The 19,857-nt window shown below is 41.8% G+C and overlaps 1 protein-coding gene across 1 annotated transcript; it reads right to left on the reverse strand.

Annotated features, from left to right (window-relative positions):
* Positions 1 to 395: 395 nt before the first annotated feature.
* LOC147610894 (NADH dehydrogenase [ubiquinone] iron-sulfur protein 5-A-like) lies at positions 396 to 1,282 on the reverse strand. Its single transcript, XM_086785563.1, has 2 exons — positions 1,050 to 1,282; positions 396 to 804 (listed from the first exon to the last, which is right to left on the reverse strand). Exons 1-2 carry the CDS (start codon positions 1,197 to 1,199, stop codon positions 712 to 714), a joined length of 243 nt encoding a protein of 80 aa, XP_086641689.1. The 5' UTR covers positions 1,200 to 1,282; the 3' UTR covers positions 396 to 711.
* Between the last annotated feature and the right edge of the window lie 18,575 nt (positions 1,283 to 19,857).

Consider the following 19,857-nt stretch of genomic DNA (forward strand, 5'->3'; position numbering starts at 1 on the left):
TGATTAACCTACCCTGATGGCTACTGCCAACTTGTCCCTTGACTAGGGCTCACAAAAATTCTCAATGCAGTTCTCTAACCCAAAAGGTGCACAAAAATGTCCACATGCCACCCAAGTGCAGAGGGTGTACGAGACAACATATGTGACAAACATGTAGCCCACTATGACAGAGAAAATGCTTGATTCAAATTTGTGTGTTTTTGCAGCAAGAATTTCAAGCCTGTCGAGCGTTACCTAATATATGGCATGCATTGAAAGAAGCATAAACAAGTTACACAGCAACTAAAGCTCTTGTGTGCACCAGAGCTTGAACGTCTATGCACAGTTAGTTTCAAAGCAATAAAAAGGTAAAACACTCCTAGTTGGCAGACATCATTGCTAGATTCAAGACTTCAATGCAACATAACCATAGAACTTTAGTATTATAATCCTTCAATGAAGATTGTACTTGAAAAAGGATGAAAAAACTAGGAAGCTCCAATGGCATCCCATTTTCTAAATTGGATTACTCTCAAAAAAGAGCTTATTTTAAGCATCGAATCACACTGAAAACACGACTGCTCTCTGGCCATGGCAAGAAAACCTGCTTTAGGGACAGCCTGTAACAAACGTTTCAATAACACTGTCTTGCCAAGGGGGGGAAGAAACCCGGCACTTTACATAATTTCCACTTGAATAGGAAGAAGCTTTCAGTCCTAACCTAAGAAAAGCCTAGTGATGGTCGGTTTTGTCCACTGCTTTCTCTGCCTTTCCTTCCTTCTCCTGGCGTTTTTTCTCTTTGGAAATTGCGTGCAGCCGTGCAAACTAAACAAAAAAAAAAGGAAAGAAAAGCAGGGTGACCAATTTGTGCAAAGGATTGTGTGGCATAAACCACCATATATGTATGCAAAGAAACCTCTCTCTCTCTCTCTCTCTCGCACACACGCACACACACTGTGATGTAGATCGCATTTCTAAATGGTTTATGCAGGAATACACGGAGTAAAGGAAAAATGAGGAAAAAAAAAAGAGCAAATCAGGGTAACCTAAAAGCCGATCAGATGCCGCACCTCTTTGCGGTGGTGCAGGCATTCGAAATAGTCCTCGCGAAGGGGGAAGCATTCAGAAGGAGTAGAGCAGCGGGACATGCAGTCGCTGAAGTCCATCCACAGGTCGAAGCAACGGCCTTTCGTTCCATGGATGCCCCATCCAGACGCCATAGCTACACAGCAGCTCTGCGCTCGCCTCTTCCACGATTAAGACAGTTTGGGGTACCCCTGGATTGTCCGTCCATGCCTTTTCACACGGTAGGAGGTTTATATAAGGTTGGAATATTAAGTCTTTTGAAAGGTTGTTTATGTTGCTTTGTAAGGTCCATAATTAATTTTATTTTTAGCAAAAAATATTTTCCAATCTTTTTATTTTGGTACATTTGACAAATTTCACAAGGCCATCTCTCTCTCTCTCTCTTTTTATTTAAAAGAGGACCCTCTCACTACCTTTCTGCCAACCACAAATGGGGCAGATTGGCTAGTGCGAGGGCCCTTATAAAGGCCATGATCCACCCGAGTCCAAGTTCCACCATTGGTCGTATATGCCCTCGTGTTGCATTCTACCGACGTTAATACCTCTCTCTCTCTCTCTCTCTCTCGCCACAAGCCACAAGCTTTGTTGGGTCTAATTTCTCTCCGCTCTTTCTCTTATACTTCCTTTTCATGGAGGTAACACCAACACACCACCTCTACAAATGCAACACTCTAAAATTTATTTCTCTTAATGTTAATGTTACTAATGATATTCCCACTAATCCTTTTCTGATATTGGAGCACACAAATAAATGATTTTTTATGTAGGCGTGTTCTAGTTCAAATAATATCAATTTAATATAGTATGAAACATTTAAGTTTAAAGGAAAAAATTTCTTACTATAATTGTATGAAACATTTAAGTTTAAATAAGAAAAAAAACCTTACTACAATTAAAGAATTTACAAAATAAAATAATTACTAAAGTTTTTGCCACACCATAAGAAAATAATTATTAAGTGAAATAAATGAGAATCATTTGCTTTCTTAGGTAAAGACCACCTTTCCACTCATAGTTATGTACATGTATGCCTCCATCCTATGTCCTAGTCTTCAAGTACCTGCTATAAAGGCACAGAGACCTCAAAAGTTTATATTCTTTTAAAAGACTCTGTGTGGATTGGACACAATGATTAGGAGTTCTACCTTCATAGATGAGACAATGAACTAAAATTAAGAGAGAGGAGTGATGTGAAGATTTTTGTTTTTGGGAGTGATCAAGGTGATATCTCCATGGAGGAAGGCCATGGCAACCAATAAGGGATGTGCATATGTCATTGTGTGGTTAGTTATATGATTAGATGTGAGTGTTAGAGTTCTAAAAGCCTCTCGATGTTAGTTCTCATGCTATGCACAATGCTTGCTAGTGTGTGCGAGAGTGCTCAAAGCCTCTTTATGTGTTGGTCATCATGCTATGCACATTGCTTGCTTATCCTTGGCACTAATGAACTTGTGAGTGTTAAACTTCTCATATACCATAAGCAAATGGAGTGCATTCCTAATGGAATCTATGTCCAGCCGTATATGATTTTTCATCACCAATTATATGGCCTTACTTAGTAGTAGGGCCGTACTTTGAGGTAATCTACATGCACATAGGGATATCCTATCCCCATGGCAAGGTGCTGGACAGATGTCCTAACCTAATGCGGGTCATAATATCTTTTACTTTGGAACACTAAGAAGCATTATGTGCTATAGTAAGACACATTAAAAGTTAAGCCATATGGGACTATTACCTTTGTGCAAGTGTGTGTCTTTGAGCACCTCCATGACAAGGTAAAAAACCAGCTCTCCCCATGGTGTCTTCTTTAACTTCTTTGAGGGAGTCAAGGTAAGGATATCCTTGGCAGCCTCTTACTCCAAATAAAAATATTCTAAGAGCTTTTCTCATAGTGCAGTTAAAAGATCATAGTGTTGTTGGCAAAAAGGTATAGATTTTAGAAAAAAAGGTATTCAGAGTGTAAGTAAAAGATTAGTGTTGTTTTGACTCAATGAATAAACCACGAATAAATTGGTTGTACAAGATGGGGGGCTTGATGAATCCCCCTTCCCATTGAAAGTATGGCTGACTCCCCCACATGCTCGCAAAGTTTGGTCCCATCAGACAATGTTCGCAAAGTTAAGTAACGCCCAGTGTGCATTTTTCAAGTCTCTTAGTGCTCGAGAGACCATGGAAAATTCCGCTCTTCCCCATGCCATTGCACCCAAACATTGTTTGATGTCATCAAACTTTGCGAGCATGTTGGGGGGGACTCCCTCTACATGATATGTGAGGGTAGCTCATCTACTGTGTAGATGTCGGCATCAATCACCGCATATGCTCGGATACACGCTGCCCCACATGCTCAAAAAGTTTGTTCACCATCGGATGATGTTTGATATATCAAGTAGTGCCAAGAATTTTTTATAGTCTCTTTGTGCTCAAGAGGTGTTTCTCGCTAATTTCCCTCTCAGCGGAATGGCAAGACATCAGTTTGGTGTGACAGACCAGTCAAGTAATGCCGTGGGAGACGTGTAGTCCACCGCCAGAGTTTCTGGATACAAACACCAACTCTTAAGTGGTCATGGGGACACTCAGAACACCACTCTACTATGCAAACCTTCACTCACACTCTCTCAGCTCTCTCACTCTACAATTCGCCACTGCACATCTCACTCACTCTCTCACACATACACGGCATGTTTATTAAAACAGAGACATAGCATGCTTAATTAACGCAGTGCAAAGAGTAACGCAATGACATGATGGTATGGCAACATCGCTCTTGATTACTTTCCAGAAGTATTGCAGACTATTACAAAGCAATTGCCCGACACAAAGCTATGACTTCCTGAGGACTATCTTTATAACAAGCTTCATGATACTAATTGTCAACTACCAGTTGAGAGCATACAATGACTGCACCCTTCATACATCCATTTTGCCTGTGTGTCTGTCTCTCTCTATATATCTCAGTAGTGATTAGTTGCCCTTTTAAGCTATGACTTTTTGTTCTTGGCAACGGCTCTCTGGTGGTTACAATCTGCCACCTTCACATGTGTGATACCGAGGTGGTGCTGACAACGTGTGGAGTGGGCTGACTGCGCCTCCTGCTGCCAATGAGCCTTTTGCCACCACTGAGCCTTGTAAGCTGTTGGGCGCAACACCTGGCATGCCTGCCGGTGCTCGAGCTTCTGCTTTGGAACCAGTTCCCTTAACAAATTTTTCTTTGAATTTCATGAACATTTATAGGGGAGTGCGGTCCGGGATGTATACATCATCGGAGTAGGTGGCATACTTCTGCTGGTTCTTTAATTTTATCGCATGTTCTTTTGAGCATCCCAAACCCCTATTGTTGGTCTGTGGTGTCTTCAGATCAAAAACTTTTACCACTGGTCTAAGTGCGGTGTTCCTTATAATCTTTCTTTTCGTCATTTGTATGGGCCTCCACTTGACCGGTGTGCAGCTTCTTCATATTCTACAGGATCATTTGAAGGTGGACTTTGTGCCTTCTCCACTTTCGGGTCTCTGGTGCCCCACTTCTAGACATTGGTACTTGTAGGTGGTTGCATTATAGGCGAAAGAATCCTCCTTCCTTTCGGCGTCTATTGAGAACAACAATTGAGAGCATGGGTGCTCCGGAGGAAGAGGTTTAAGTATGGATTTTATTCTACCTGCATTCTGAAGATATTGTGGCAGCTCTCTACTAGCCCTCAATAGCTCAAAGAACATCACATGTGAAGCCTCAAAGAATGGATTGTCTAGGCTAGCCCATGGACCTGCTGAGCTGTTGACCAGTCCGTCTTTTAGGTGCTCATTTTCTTTGTGCAGGGCTTGGTTGGCATTGTGCAACAACCAATAGTTCTCCGTGCTCCTTTCAGGGTACTCCAGGCAACATCATTTTTGTGCTTTTTGTGGCTAGCTCCACATCGGTCTTCACCTTTCTTGGAGTCTAGCCATTTCTTCCTTTGCTTCCCTCAGCTCTAGTTTCCACTGTAGCCTTGTCTTCTAGGTTTGTTGTACCCTTTTTGCTACTTGTCGTGCCTCCTCTATTTGCATCTGGAGAGAGCAGTTTTGTAGTCTTTCTAGTCTCCGGGCCTTTCTTTTCTGAGCTTATTTTCATTCTCCATGCAATGCTGCATTTCCAACTCCAGTGCGTTCAGCTCATTGATGGTGTCTATTTCAAATTTTGTGCTCCTTTCAAGCTTCTGTTTGTATTCCTCTGCCAGTTCTTTGGGGGCCTTGTCTCTGTCTTGGAAAGCTTCTCTCAATATTATACTCCTTGGAGGATGTGACATCCTACAACGTCTCCTACAATGCCTTATTTCTTTCTACTAGCTTTTTGTCTCCTTTTCCTAGTGTTTTGGTTTCCAAGGAGTAGCCTTCAGTGCTTGTACCAGACTCTGGTCTTTATTTTCCGCTTGTTTTCCGCTTTTCCTAGTGTTTTGGTTTCCAAGGAGTAGCCTTCAGTGCTTGTACCAGACTTTGGTCTTTATTTTCTGCTTGTTTTCCCTTTTCGGAAGCACTTGTTTTGGGGGACTCTTGGCCTACTGGCTGTTTGCTATTGTTGTTGTGGGTTGATGTTGTTGTTATGGCTCCTTGTATGCATCATCATCTTCCTCTAGGTTATGAATGACCTGTTGTGGTTTGCACGACATCTGCTCTTGGATTTCTATTAGGGCTTGCAGTGCTTGATCCCAGACCTTGCTGAGTCTGGCCTTCGCTGTTTTTATTATTGCTGCTTTGGCATCTAGCAGAAGGCACATAACCTCTTCTTCCTCTTGGTTCTTTAGGGCTTGAGCTTCTGACTGGGCAATCGCCAATGCCGTTGTGCTCTCTAGCATTTCATCTTTCAGTCCTTGGATGGCGTCGGCCCAGACCTTCACTGACTTTTGGGCTTCCGCTAATTCCACTCTGAGCCTGTTTGCGTACACTTGGACCAGGTGCGTCTCTCACTGATGAGGGCTTTGATCTTCCCTTCACTTAGCTCTTTTTGTAATAGGGCCTTTTCTGCCATAGAGCGATCTTGTTCTGCATCTCCTCAATGTGTTGTGCCATCATCTGTGATTTGTTCTCTAAATCCTTGGCTTTAGCTGTGGCATTCATTAGCATCCCATGTTATCTATGGTTTAGGGCACACATATGATTGATGGTGCTCCAAGCCTTTGATGTTAGAATTTATGCATCTCAGTGTATTTGGGGTTATACCTATTTTAGGGCATTTTATGTATTTCTCCTTGATTTAGTAGGTCGTGAGCTAGTCGGCCTGCTTTAGTGCAGTCGGCTAGGTCATACATGCACTATATAAGGAGTTCCCCCATTTCTCACTTCAATCATCCAATCCCTTGCACAATTCTCTTGCTAGCCAATTGCCATTATAAAGCTTCAAGCTAATATAAAAGGTGATCTTGTCCACAATCTCTCTCTACTCTCTCTCTTGTCTTGTTTATGCTTCTGCATGTGCATTCTCCAACATGGTATCACTCGCTTAGGTTCAAGCTGCTCCATCTACTACGAATCTGCCCACCGCCATCTCTTTTGTGCATTGTGTTTTCTACCCTAGCTCCTCCTGGCTGTAGATCAGTCCCAAACAGTGGCTGCATTTCCCTAATTTACTGCGTTTTCTGGTCCAGCCAACCCTCTTCTTGTTGTGTTGCCGGCCAGCTTCTTGGCTGCGTTTTCTCCTACTATAGAGGCAAGTCGGCCAGGTTCTTGGCTGCATTTTCTTCTACAGAGGCAAGCATTGGAGTTATCGCTGTTGGTGAGTTTCTTATATGTGGAGTTGCTAGACAAGTGGTTGTACATCTCCTTCTTCCTCCATGAGTCATTGCCCTTCTAGTAAGAGGTTCCCGGTAGTTTCTTGGACTATCTTGCTGCTATCTAGCCTCCTTCTCTCTCAGGTTTGAGAGGGGGCTGATTGGTTCTAGAGTCTTACTTCATTGGAAAGCACTTGAGAGAAGTCTTTGAGAGCTAAGATCTGTGTTTCTTGTTGCTGTGGATATGGATCCTCCCTGTACACAAACAAGGATGACAAGTTGAAAGGACCCAACTATGCCGAAGCTTCAAATGTGGATCTGGTTCATCCACAAGGGTTTGTGGGATATTGTTTAGGGCACTGAGAGGAAGCCCGAGCATCCTCAAAACTCTAGGAGGTGGACTTAGGATCAAGAGGATGAATTTGTTGCGGAATTACAAGACTGGGAGAATCGGGATTCGAAAGCACATTCAGTGCTTGTGTGGACCATCAGGAGGTCTCACCGGTTGTGCAAACTCTCACCAGTGCTCATCAGGTATGGTCTAAATCGGAGGATCTCTTTGCTCAAGATTCATCAATGAGGGTAGTTACCTCTACGGTTCGTTATTCCCTGAAGGCAGTTCCATGCAATTGTTTCTCATGAAGGCCAAGATTATCCATGACCAATTACTGGCTATGGGGTGTTGCTTTGTCCTCTGCTCAACTAGCTGCACTTATCCCTGAAGGTAGTTCCTCACGAAGGCCAAGGTTATCCATGACCAATTACTGGCTATGGGTGTTGCTTTGTCCTCTGCTCAGCTAGCTGCACTTATCCTCACCAAGCTTCCCCCGAACTATGATGGGATTTCTCGATCTTTGTGGTTCCAGGTCACATTAGTTGGATTTTGATGATCTTAGCTCCCTACTTTTGGAGGAGAAGTCTGTTCTCGTTTCATAGGGTAAGTTGAAGGTGTCCATCAACAAATCTGACCAGGCACTTTCCTCAGTTCAGAAGAAATGTCAGAGTCGCGACATCTGTCCAAGGATTGTTTGTCCAAGAAGAAGGACAAGACCAAGGGCAAGGCTTCATCTCAGCAAAGACATAACACATGACAATGATACAAATTCTAGTACCACTTCTAGGGATCCCAGGATGCTTCCGGCTCAAGAGGACCCAGATGGTGTCCTTCGCTCTAGTATACATGCAGTCCCCCTCCATGTGCTTCCAGCTAGAGGAGGCTTGTGGGCGGGAGAGGGGGCTGATTACAGCTCCACTTACTGGTGCATGGGGACCGTGATTCAGAGTTCCAAGCATTAGACATATGGCAGGACATGGTTCTTTTATATAGTAGAGATTATGAACTAGATCTGTTGAGTTCATTGTTGGAGGCTTTTGGGAGGTGATGTGTTTTCCATTCACTGTTGGGGATTATGGGTGCGCTGTGTCCAATAGCTCATCATCTATTCTTTGAGTTCACTGCACACTTGTGTGGGAATTCTTGGCCAAGCAAATTTCCTTGTTGGTGGCATTTTTCGAGGAAACAGGTTGGCGAGTGCTCTCTTCGAGGTGATTCCAGTATTTGCGGTGCTGGAGGGTCCATGGTTGCATCTTCATCAGCTTATCTTCTTTCAACTCTTGCACACTATGAGCTGCAGAGGGGGTGTTAGAATTTACGCATCTCAATGTATTTGGGGTTGTACCTATTTTAGGACATTTTATTTATTTCTCCTTGATTTAGTAGGTCGTGAGCTGGTCGGCCTGCTTTAGTGCACTTGGCCAGGTCATACATGCACTATACGAGGAGTTCCCCCATTTCTCACTTCAATCATCCAATCCCTTGCACAAGTTCAACATTCTCTTGCTGGCCAATTGCCATTGTAAAGCTTTAAGCTAATATAAAAGGTGATCTTGTCCACAAGCTCTCTCTACTCTCTCTCTTGTCTTGTTTATGCTTCTGCTTGTGCATTCTCCAACATTTAACTCATAATCCTCCATTAAAGAGAGAGCCTGAGAGAGGATGTTCTAGGCCACAGACATTAGCCCTCTATTCAAGTGCAGTTGTGGTGGCTTGGGAGTTCCGCCTCTAGCCCTTTAGGTAGCTTGAAGTTGTGGCTTGGGCCTTCTTGCATCTTCTGTGCCAGAGTCGCTACCCAAGGCCGAATTTTTGCTAGTATGACAATTTCAGTTTTTGTAGGCAGCTGCCCCTTTTGAGCTTCTTCTTCTCTCTTTTTCTGCTATTCTCCTTCTCTCCTCTTTTTCTCTTCTTCCTCCTTTCTCTTTTCTTCTTCCTTCTTTTTCTTTTCTTCTTCTTCTAGCTTCTTCTTCTTTTCTACTTCCACACCGGCTCCTCCAGCTTGCCCATGAACATGACGTTCTGCAAGAAAAAGATGAACTGTTCACGTTGGGTCTCATTCGCCCTGTCCTTCACTTGGTGCATGTTGCCTATCTTCGGGATTTCTTCTTCCACCCTAGACTTCAAGTTTGTGTCCATCGCTCCATCCATTGACAAACCTATTGCATGATGTATTGTGAGCTCTGAAACCTTTATGGGCTCCTTCCCCTCTACATGCATAGTGTTGGTCTCCAGAAATTGATTGACCAGCTTCCCCCCATCCTCAGGGTCCTGTAGCTCCTCCCACTGGCGATCCAATAGTTTTTGGAACCCGCACTTTCTCGCCCATTCTTGATGTTCTTTCTTCCTCATGTCAGGGATCATCATGGGCATGCAAAGGCTTTTCTCGGGCCTTTTGTCTGGCCTTAGAGTCTTTTTGATCTTTGGCATGGCGTTATCTTCTGAGAGAGTTCTGCAAATGGGTGAGAAAGCTGTGAGCAAGAGGGAAGATTGTGAATGTGTATGTTTAGACTCCTTGTGCTCTTTTTTGCATTTTTTTTCTCCCTTTTGCTTCCTTTTTTGGGGCGTTGTCATTTTTCAACTTTCGATATGATGTAATCCTTGATTCGTATCATGCCACCATCTCAGCTTAATGGCATTAAAGCATCCTTGCCGTCTTCCCGTCTTAGCATTGCAAGTGCAGTTTTAATGATGTTGCGACACTTGTCCTCCATGTAGTTGCTTAGGACTGGCTCGTGGTCCTCCACTTGTTCTTCTTCTGGTGTAATTACCACCGGTTGTTGGCCTTTGTATTTTCTCATCCTGAGCCTTTTTTTTTGGAAAAGGCGTACCATCCAAGTTTTCTAAGGTAAAGGCATTCTGGGGCTGACCGGGTTTTTTCCTATGAATGGTCCTATCCACTAGATTTTGAACTTTTCGGGGTGAGATCCCAGCTTAGAATCCTAGACCAATACAAGGTCTCCTTTCTCGAGAATCTTGTGCTTGAGATGCCTATTAGTCCAAGCCTTTCTTCTCCGTTGCACTATCTCTACCTGTACAGAGCTGATTTGGCAATGATATATGCAGTAAGGAAATTTCATTATTACCTCCTTGCCACCAAGTTTGTTTTCCATGTGGATCATCAAGCATTGTTGTATCTGGTAAACAAACCATGCTCCACAGGAAGAATCACACGATGGTTATTGATTCTTCTTTTGATTTCACTGTTGTTGTGAGACCTGGCAAAAAACATGTCATGCCTGATCATTTGTCTCGCATACCTAATGGTGAAGCTCCTACGGGAGTTGATGATGACTTACCTGACACTTCCCTGTCCATGGTGGAGACAATGCCTGAATGGAGTGAGAAGATTGTTAACTTGGTTAATGGCTTTCCACTCAAGGAGCTTCGTAAAGATCTAGCTCAAAAGCTGATCAAGGAATGCGAACCCTATTGCCTGATAGCCGGGACTCTTTATAAAAGAAGAAAGGATGACGTTCTTAGGCGTTGTGCCCGAGAGGATGAGTATCTATACATTTTGCAAGAGGCACATATGGGCGTAGCCGGTGGTCACTTCTCAAAAGACTTAATTGCATGAAAGATCTTTCAATCAGGGTATTGGTGGCCCACTATGTTCCAAGATGCATCACTTTTGGTAAAGGGTTGCGATGAATGCTAACGATACAAGAAACCTCAGCGGAAAGATCAGATGCCTCTACACCCAATTAAAGTAAACCAACCATTTGAAAAGTGGGGTTTAGACTTTGTAGGTCTGATTAGCCCAGCGGCCCGCAACACACAATCTCGCTATATTATTGTGGCCACTGACTATATGACCAAATGGGCTGAAGCGAAAGCGACACGTAAGGCAGATGCAAGGACAACAGCCAAGTTCCTCTTTGAAAATATAATCACACGCTTCGGTTGTCCTTTTGAACTTGTGAACGATAATGGTACGCATTTTATAAATGAAGTGATTAAGGAGCTCACAACAAATTTCATGATATCCCATTATAAATCTACTCCGTATTATCGGCAAGCGAATGGCCAAGCTGAGAGTACCAACAAGACCTTTATATCTGTTTTGACAAAAACTGTTGAGGCTGCACGGATTGGGATCTAAAGCTTACGACAGCTTTATGGGCCTATCGTACTGCGTACAAAGTGGCTATTAATTGCACACCATTCAAAATGGTATATGGCCAAGAAGCAGTCATGCCGTGGGAATTTGTCATTCCTAGTCTTCATGTTGCTACTCAAGAGGGTTGGGATGGTAATCCCTTAGTAGAGCGTATGTATATCCTTGAGCGGCTAAACGAAGAAAGAAAATTGGCTGTGTACAATGCCCTTGTGGAGAAGGATAGAAGGAAAAAATGGTTTGATCGCCACCTGAAAGACAAGGACATCAAGGTTGGGGATAAAGTCCTGATGTATGGAGTGTGTAACGAAAAGAAGAAGCTCAAATATGCTGGTAAGGGACCGTATAGAGTATGTGAAATTACCCCACAAGGTACCATCTGAGTGGAGACTCTCGACGGAGTTGAAACTATTGGATTCCTCAATGGGAGTAAATTCAAAAGATACTATGACCCCTTGAGCCAAGAGGAGTTACATGCAATCCATCAGAAGAAGGCAGCTAAAGAACAAGCTGAGCTTAAGAAGATACAAGCAAGAATTGAAGCCAAAGAATGTCAACAGCGTGCTAGGCGCCAACGAGAAGCCAACTTGGGGATTACGCAAGCATTTTTCGAGGAGGCAGAGGAGGATTCACTGGAATCTGACCCGTCTCTAAGATACCCAATTGAGTTACAGAGTCCTTACGGGGAGGTGCTGTATAATGCATTATTGGATACAGGAGCTCAACACAATTTGCTATCATATGGCGTGTGGTGTCAACTTGGAAAACCACCTTTATCCAAGAGTGCTATCCAAGTTAAAGGAATCAACAACAAGAAGAAAACCCCTGTCTCAGGAATTCTGCACACTTCGGTTGCCTATGACCATTGACAAGGGGACCGTAATTCAAAGCTTTTTGGTTATGCCTGTTGGTACCATGGAGGGGACTATAAACTTAGTGCGCAAATGGATGTTAGCCACCAAGTGCAATATTTATTGGGCAACCAGGCGAGTTACAACGCAAGAACCCGCTGACCGCTCAAAATCCCGCACCTAAGTCATCAACTCTGGACAAAATGCTAAATAACGAAAAATCACAAAGTCAAGTGGCAAAACCATCTTTGATTGGTTGCCACCCCTCTAACGCTTCAACGCCAAGAGTGGAAACAGGCAGTGTGGTCTCCAAGGCTCCGCTTACTATGCCAAAGAGTACATACAAATGGGTCCCAAAAGCTTCGTTAACAGCTACCTCCCTTGCTCAATCTCGTTCAGACAAGAAGCCTCGTAGAAGGAAAGCAGCTACCCGCCTGAGAAAAGGCAACGTAACATCACGATGGATTCCTAAAAAATATTAGTAGCCCAAGGGTACTACGAAGGGAATGACCAGATTTGGGTCCCTAAACATAAGCTGAATCCCTCTACATCACCTGTAAAACCTTGCAAACCAAATGTTGCCACCCCAACGACAATTCAAGCCCGTGGTAAGGGAAAAGTAACAAAGTGCTCCGCACCACTTCTTCCAGAGCTAGTTTGGATTCCCAAACGATATCGATCAATACCACCTAGCTCAAGAAGGGGGGAGCCACATGAAGCTTCTAGCTCCTCATGCTAGGCACACGTTGATATAGAAGTTTCTTCATGCTCTACACCTACTCTTGTCAACACCCAACAAGAGACCGATGAGTCTATGTCTCCCCTTGTAAAAGTATCGTCGGAAACCATTTCCTCCATTCGTTCATGGGAGCGTACACTACCATCTCTGCAATTTGATGTGGCCACAAGGGTCATAAAAAGCTATCTGCCCACATCACCACCTATGATCCGCTGGACAAATTGGTTCCAAGAGGTTGCAACATCATTGCAAAAAATATGATCTACCCAAGGAAAGGGGGAGCATGTACTCACGCTCGACATTCTATTGCTTCCTCCCTAACCTTCTCCCCTGACCATGTAATTGCCAAATTCAAGGGGATGTATATATATAGCTTCATACACAAAAAAGAAAAGAAAAGAAAAACAAAAAATAGTAAAAAGAGCAAGAGCACATTAAGAGGAGAAATATCCGTATACAATCAGGAACTAGATTGACCTATCATAAACCTACTGATGCTATATCTGTGTTTGCAGATATGGCAGATGCACGAGCATCACACACTTCATCCACTTCCACCTTTGGTGAGAGGTATCATCTATACCTTTCTCAGATATTTCACGTGCTATCCTGTAATTAAAACAGAATTGGATCATATAGATGTACTAGCTAGAGAGAAAAATGTTGAGGAATTAGAATGGCTAATTCGCCTATTGACCATGGTTGACCCCTACTCCGTAGAGGACATATCCCCGATAGCCCAAGACTTTCCTTTTCCACAAGATGACTATCCTCGCATGGTTACATTCTTGATGAGTTTATGTGAATGGGAAAACGAAAAAGATATATCTGACGACGATGAATGGACGGATGAAACTCATGGCACTACCGAGGCTGACTTTATTTATTTGGATGATGCGGATAGAGGCTTAGCCTTAGGGCTAGAGCCAGGACTCTACAACATCCTCTTACTATATCCTTAGTAGTAGTGTGGTGACTGGTAGGTAGGTTAGTGTTTCAAGTTGTTTCTAGTTTGGAGTCCTTAAACGAGTCTTTAATTTTTCACACTGATGTGCCTCTCGAGGTACAGTGCTTGTTAGTTGGTTGTACTTGAAAAGTTTGAGGTGGGTTCGCTTTCAAGTCCTGAGACTGCCGTAACGTTCATACATAAATATCTCATCAAATTGCGGGCATTTCTCATCGAATCAAGGAGATCTCCAAAATACAGGTGTAATTCTTCCATGCCCACTCTCTTTCGTTTTTACTGTTTAATAAATTGCATGAATTATAATGCATGATCGCATGGAACTTGTCGAAGCACTACTTAGTTTTTAAAGTTGCCTGACGTGCTAGTGTAAATCATTAATGAGTTTAACCTTATTGGATATATTCTTGAGAATGCATGAAGTCTTAAGTTAACCTGGGAATATGGTTGTCTTAAGTCTAGGGTTATAACCTTATTGGATATATTCTTGAGAATGCATGAAGTCTTAAGTTTAACCTTATTGGATATATTCTTGAGAATGCATGAAGTCTTTAGTTAACCTGGGAATATGGTTGTCTTAAGTCTAGGGTTATAACCATCTTAATGTTTGAACAACCTGGCTGTGTGTGTGTTGATCTCTAGGACATAGCTTTTACCCCTTTTGTCGAAAGGATGTAAGAACACATTATCGTTCAGGAGCGAAGATAAAAAGAAATAAATAAAATAAAAAAAGCCTACAATAAATGGCAATGCAAGTCTATTATGTGCTCTAATGTTGGCCTATCGCCTTATTGACACTTGGTAGGCGAGGATTATTCTACTCCAGACCGATGCCCTGGGTTGGTAGGGGGAAGCCTTGCCTAAGGTGAACTAATAGATTCTTGGAGAATGCCTTGTGTTAAACATGGTACCAAGATCGATGTTAGTTTTGCCTTAGGGAGGTCGCCATTGTGTGTAAAAATTATCATGTGTATAAAGAAATAAAGGCAAAAGGCTCTTGTAACTCTGATGTTTCTTGTGTCCCTAGGCTCGTGGTATTAACTTGTTCTTAGAGTAGACACATTCTGGTCATCTGTTTATTTATTAATTTGGTAATTTTCCTTGACTTCGGCCAGTAATAGACCTTGATTAACCTTCGACACCTTGCTAACTCTTGATTTACTTTCAATAATTTTAAACTCCTGTTAATTTGCTACGCTAGCTGATTCATGTGACCCCTTAAACTAAGTTCTCATGGCAACATCCATTGTGATCTAACATGCTTGAATTTATTACACTCTATATCTTTTGAATTCCAGCATACTTTCACTCTACTTCCCTGTTTTGCAGACGGTCTACCACAACAAACCCTATCGAGCTTACCATACCATAGCTTCTGACGAGGACGGAATCTACATCAGGAAAGGGGGCATGTTAACCTATGATGACGGACATGAGACGTACTATGTTTTACGTCATGTAATTAATTTAAGTATTCTGAGTCATGGGCCGGGCTTGTCGGCACCACATGTAAAGGATAAAGGGATTGGGTGATCGTCGATGAGAGGCGCACCTTGAATATCAGCAGGATAAGGGTTAGGATCGGCCGGCCATGTGTGGATGCCCATGTGTGAATGGCTAGGTTTCATATAAGAGTCAAATGTAACCCTAAAACTCTCATTCTCAATGTGTTGAATACAAGGAGTGCTCTTGCCTTATCTTCTCGGTCCCCTTCTCCTACGTATGAGAGAGAGAGAGAGAGAGACAGAGAGAGAGAGAGAGAGAGCGATCGAGCACTGTGTGGCAGCACGACGGGGTGGCGAGGCAGTAGAACAGCGACGGTGGCTGCGACGCGAGAATCCTTCACGACGGCGGTCTGAGCGGTGAGTGATACACCTTTGCTTCCTGTTTGAGCTTGCTAGTTTTTCTGGTTGCATGCTTGCAGCCATTCGTGGCTCGCATACGGTGTTCGGCAAGTCCCTAGCTCCGATTCATGTGGTAAAAGCGCATAGGTTAGCATCATCGCAAAACATTGTTGGGAGAACTAGGAAAAACTCAATTTAATAAAAGCAGATCTAATGGTTAAAATGGCTGATGGAACATCTTCAAGGCCCATTGGAATTCTGGAGAATGTGAAACGCAAACTCTTTACGTTTCGCTACCATCATACATTCGTGGTTATGGACTTCTTGCGCCAATTGGATTCATATGTGACATAATATTGGAGAGACCCTTCATGAGGGAATCCAAATTGGTGCATGATTGGGCATTAGATCATGTGTATGTGCATAGGGATTCGCAAATCTTAAAGATAGATATGGGAACATGGAAAGCACATCCCATGGAAGGGCAATTGTTTGGTAATGATTTGGTCACAAACGGAACGAACAATATTTGTACAAATATGCTAGACCTCGATGGGAAATTCCATGGAAGAAGAGGAAACGGAAATGTATGCATCACTTCCGCCTCCAGACTTTAGTGAAAACTAGATGCATGTGTTAGCTACCATAGATGTGATGCAACCTAGGGGGACCCAGTACGTGGAATCTGAAATTGTCCCCACGACCTCTGTCTATATGGTTAATTGGTAGACCATCGATGAAGCATTAGAAGAGGAGACCTCTAGTATAGAAGGGACCATAACATAAGGCTATACCAATGCTCAACGCCTCAGAAGGTGGCAAAAATAGAAACGATATATTGCCTGACAAAATGCCCTATACGAAGAAAACCCACAGATGCCCAGTTGGCTGAGATACCTTGAGGCCACTAAGGTACACGACGATGAGTTTTCTAAGGATTGGGGTGAGGAGTTGAGTAAGATATCACTGGAAGGAAGAAACAAGGAGAGAGTCACCCTTCAAGAGCTAGAAACACCTAAGCAAAAGTTGGGTGTAAAAAATGCAATAAAGCCTTGGCAGAAGCGGAACGTGAGGCTGGAAAGATCATGACTAAAATAAAAAGTGAAAATGAGGACAAACCAGACTTGCTCTCAGTACACAACCACTTCAAAACCTATACTGTTGAACGAGTGGAAAGTGGTCCAATTGACGGCAACAAGGGTTAAGGAGGATGGGCTATCCACATCATATACGATGGCCTGATGGAAGATGGAAGTCAAGGAAGTTGATATTGCGGGACCATGGGAGGAAGCTAGACCCATATACATTGCTAAGGACTTGACTTTGGCTGAAGAGGATGAGCTCGTTACTCTCCTTAAGGATTTTAAGGATTGTTTCGCCTAGAATTACAAGGAGATGAAGGGGGTACCACCTGAGGTAGTACAACATACGATTTCAATCATGGAAGAGTCAAGACCAACCAGGAAGAAACCATACCAGATGAATCCTAAGTATGCGACAACTGTAATGGAGGAAATAGACAAGCTCATTGCTGCAGATTTCATCTATGAAATCGAACATACGGATTGTGTGGTTGTCACCAATCGTAATAGTGCAAAAAAAGAATGAAAAATTTAGGGTATGTGTTGATCTTAAAAGGTTCAACGTAGCCTCTAGGAAAGACCATTATCCACTACCCTATACGAAACATGTTTTGGAAAGAGTGGTTTGGTGAAGAAGCTTACAACTTCTTGGATGGAATCTCTGGCTACAATCAGGTGTCCATAGCACGAGGACCAGTATAAGACAACTTTCAATACAATGTGGGGAACATTTTCATACAAGGTTATGCCCTTCGGTCTCACCAATGCCCTAGCAACATTTCAACGATTGATGTGCATAGCCTTCAAAAGACTACTTAGTGGTTGGAGGTATTCATTGATGATCTATGTGCACACTGTCGATGGGCGGACCATCTGGCTTGCTTAAGGAAAGTGTTCAAGCGATGTCGATTATATCGTATATCCCTGAACCCTTTAAAGTGTTAGTTTTGGGTCAAACATGGTGTGATATTGGGACACATTGTCTCAAAGAATGGTATATTCCACGGATGATAGCAAGGTCAAGTTGATATTGGAGCTGCCACCGCCTACTAATTACAAAGGTGTGCAAAGATTTATGGGCCATGTGGGGTATTACCGCTCCTTCATAATTTTCTATGCTAAAATCACCAGACGATTATATAAGCTACTCATTGTCTTTGAATGGACTAAGGAATGCCAGGAAGCATATGATCGATTGAAGCAGGCATTGGCTAGCGCACCAATTCTACGACCCCCCAATTGGGATCTCATATTTCATGATGCATTAAACTTTGCTATTGGATGCGTACTAGCCCTGTAAGATTCCTCCCCAGCCTCTCAAAATGTCCAGCATCTTCCCCTGTAATCAATCCCCTCTTCAGAATTATAAAAGATCTTGTCTCTGCCTATTTTGACATAGAGAGAGAAAATATTCTAGAGAGAGAATATTCAGATTTTGAATATTTTTAGATAGAAAAATTTCTCATATTATTAAAATGAATTCCCCTGAAACAGAAATTCAAAAAGAACTTTCCAATGTGCAATTGAAATTTATTGGAAATGGGTATAAAGGACCTTAGTCTAAGGGTCTAGATTTTCAGAAATTTTTGGATTATGGTCCAATTAACGTTCCTATGGGCCAATAGCATCAATCCATGTGTAGGGAGGAGATAAATCCAATTTATGAAAGAAGATACCCAAAAATGAGTAAATGCTCACATAAGATGAAGAGTTGACTATGTAGTACAAGGTTTATTAGTAAGAAACTATGAGTAATATAAAAAATATGAGATATTTTGGGTATCCAAAAATGAGTAAATGCTCACATAAGATGAAGAGTTGAAAATGTATAAGGTTTGTTAGTAAAAAACTATGAGAAATATTAAAAATATGAGATATTTTGGGTATCCAAAAATGAGTAAATGCTCACACAAGATGAAGAGTTGAAAATGTACAAGGTTTATTAGTAAAAAACTATGAGCAATATTAAAAATATGAGATATTTTGGGTATAATGATTCCATTTTGACACATATGTAAGGAAGGGGAGTTCCTTAAAGGAGGTGCATATTTCACATGCTTGAATGAGTTTTAAACTCAAAAATATTGTGATATTTTTATCTCTCCTCTCTCTTGAACCAAACCAAATCAAAATGGAACCAAACCGAATAAAAAAGGAACCAAACTAGGTCCAAATCTAGTCCAAATTCAACCAAAATGAATTTGGAAAATTCTAGAATTCAGTTAGCTTTGGTTAGAGCTTCCCTCTCCTATAAATAGAACATGAATCCTTTGAAAAAAAGGAGGAGAATTTTACTATACTAAAGTTATGCTGAAATAATGCTAATTTCTACTATTCTCTAAAATTCTCTCCAAATTGAAGAAATTGGAGCTTCCCTCTTTCTTCATCCCCATTAGTGACTCCATCAACATGCTAAACCAATTGATTGGTTGGGGGCCTCTACCGTGAACAAAGAATCAAGCAATTTGTAAGGTAATTAGTGAATTTTGATCTTTTTCTATTGGAATGGTCTTTGAATGCTATTGAAGTTAATTGATGAATGGTAGTGAAGAGTTACATAATTTGATGAATGATATTGAAGTTAATTGATTAATGATAGTAAAGAATTACATAAATTTTCATTTATGCTTAATTCTAATGGTTTTTTTGTAATTTCTCTCTCTCACTCAAGAAATGGTCATACTCATGACCCATTCTCAATCCAAATGAAGCTTTTCATAAAGCTTTTCCTTAATCCAAGATTAATCTATGCTTGAGGCCAAATTAATGGCTTTTTTCTATGCTTTTAGTTTATGTATTTCATGAATATTGATGATTCAATCCATTATGGATTATTGATCCAATTAGGGATCATTCTAATTATTTCTTAATGATAAGCTTTATCCCTTAGAAAAATTGAGATTTATCAGTCATAGTAGCGGAGCTATGGCAAAATTTTTATAAAAATTATGCATAAAATAATTTCATTCAAAGCATGAAAAGAGGACTTCCTACCATATTCTAGGAATTATCATCCTAGATTAATTGAAAGATATTCATTGTAATCCTAGAGAAATTGATTTTTATATTATGCATAATTGATTTTCATGCATAGAGGTATGCATAAAAGATTATTATTTTAATATA

This window comes from Cibotium barometz, chromosome 48, assembly GCF_041138505.1.
Source record: "Cibotium barometz isolate CiBa-2024 chromosome 48, ASM4113850v1, whole genome shotgun sequence".
Classification (NCBI taxonomy): domain Eukaryota; kingdom Viridiplantae; phylum Streptophyta; class Polypodiopsida; order Cyatheales; family Cibotiaceae; genus Cibotium; species Cibotium barometz.

Coding starts and splice junctions, on each gene's coding strand:
- LOC147610894 (XM_086785563.1), bottom strand. CDS start 1,199: ATGGCGTCTGGATGGGGCATCCATGGAACGAAAGGCCGTTGCTTCGAC. Junction 805..1,049: donor GCCTGCACCACCGCAAAGAG/GTGCGGCATCTG, acceptor TTTTTTGTTTAG/TTTGCACGGCTGCACGCAAT.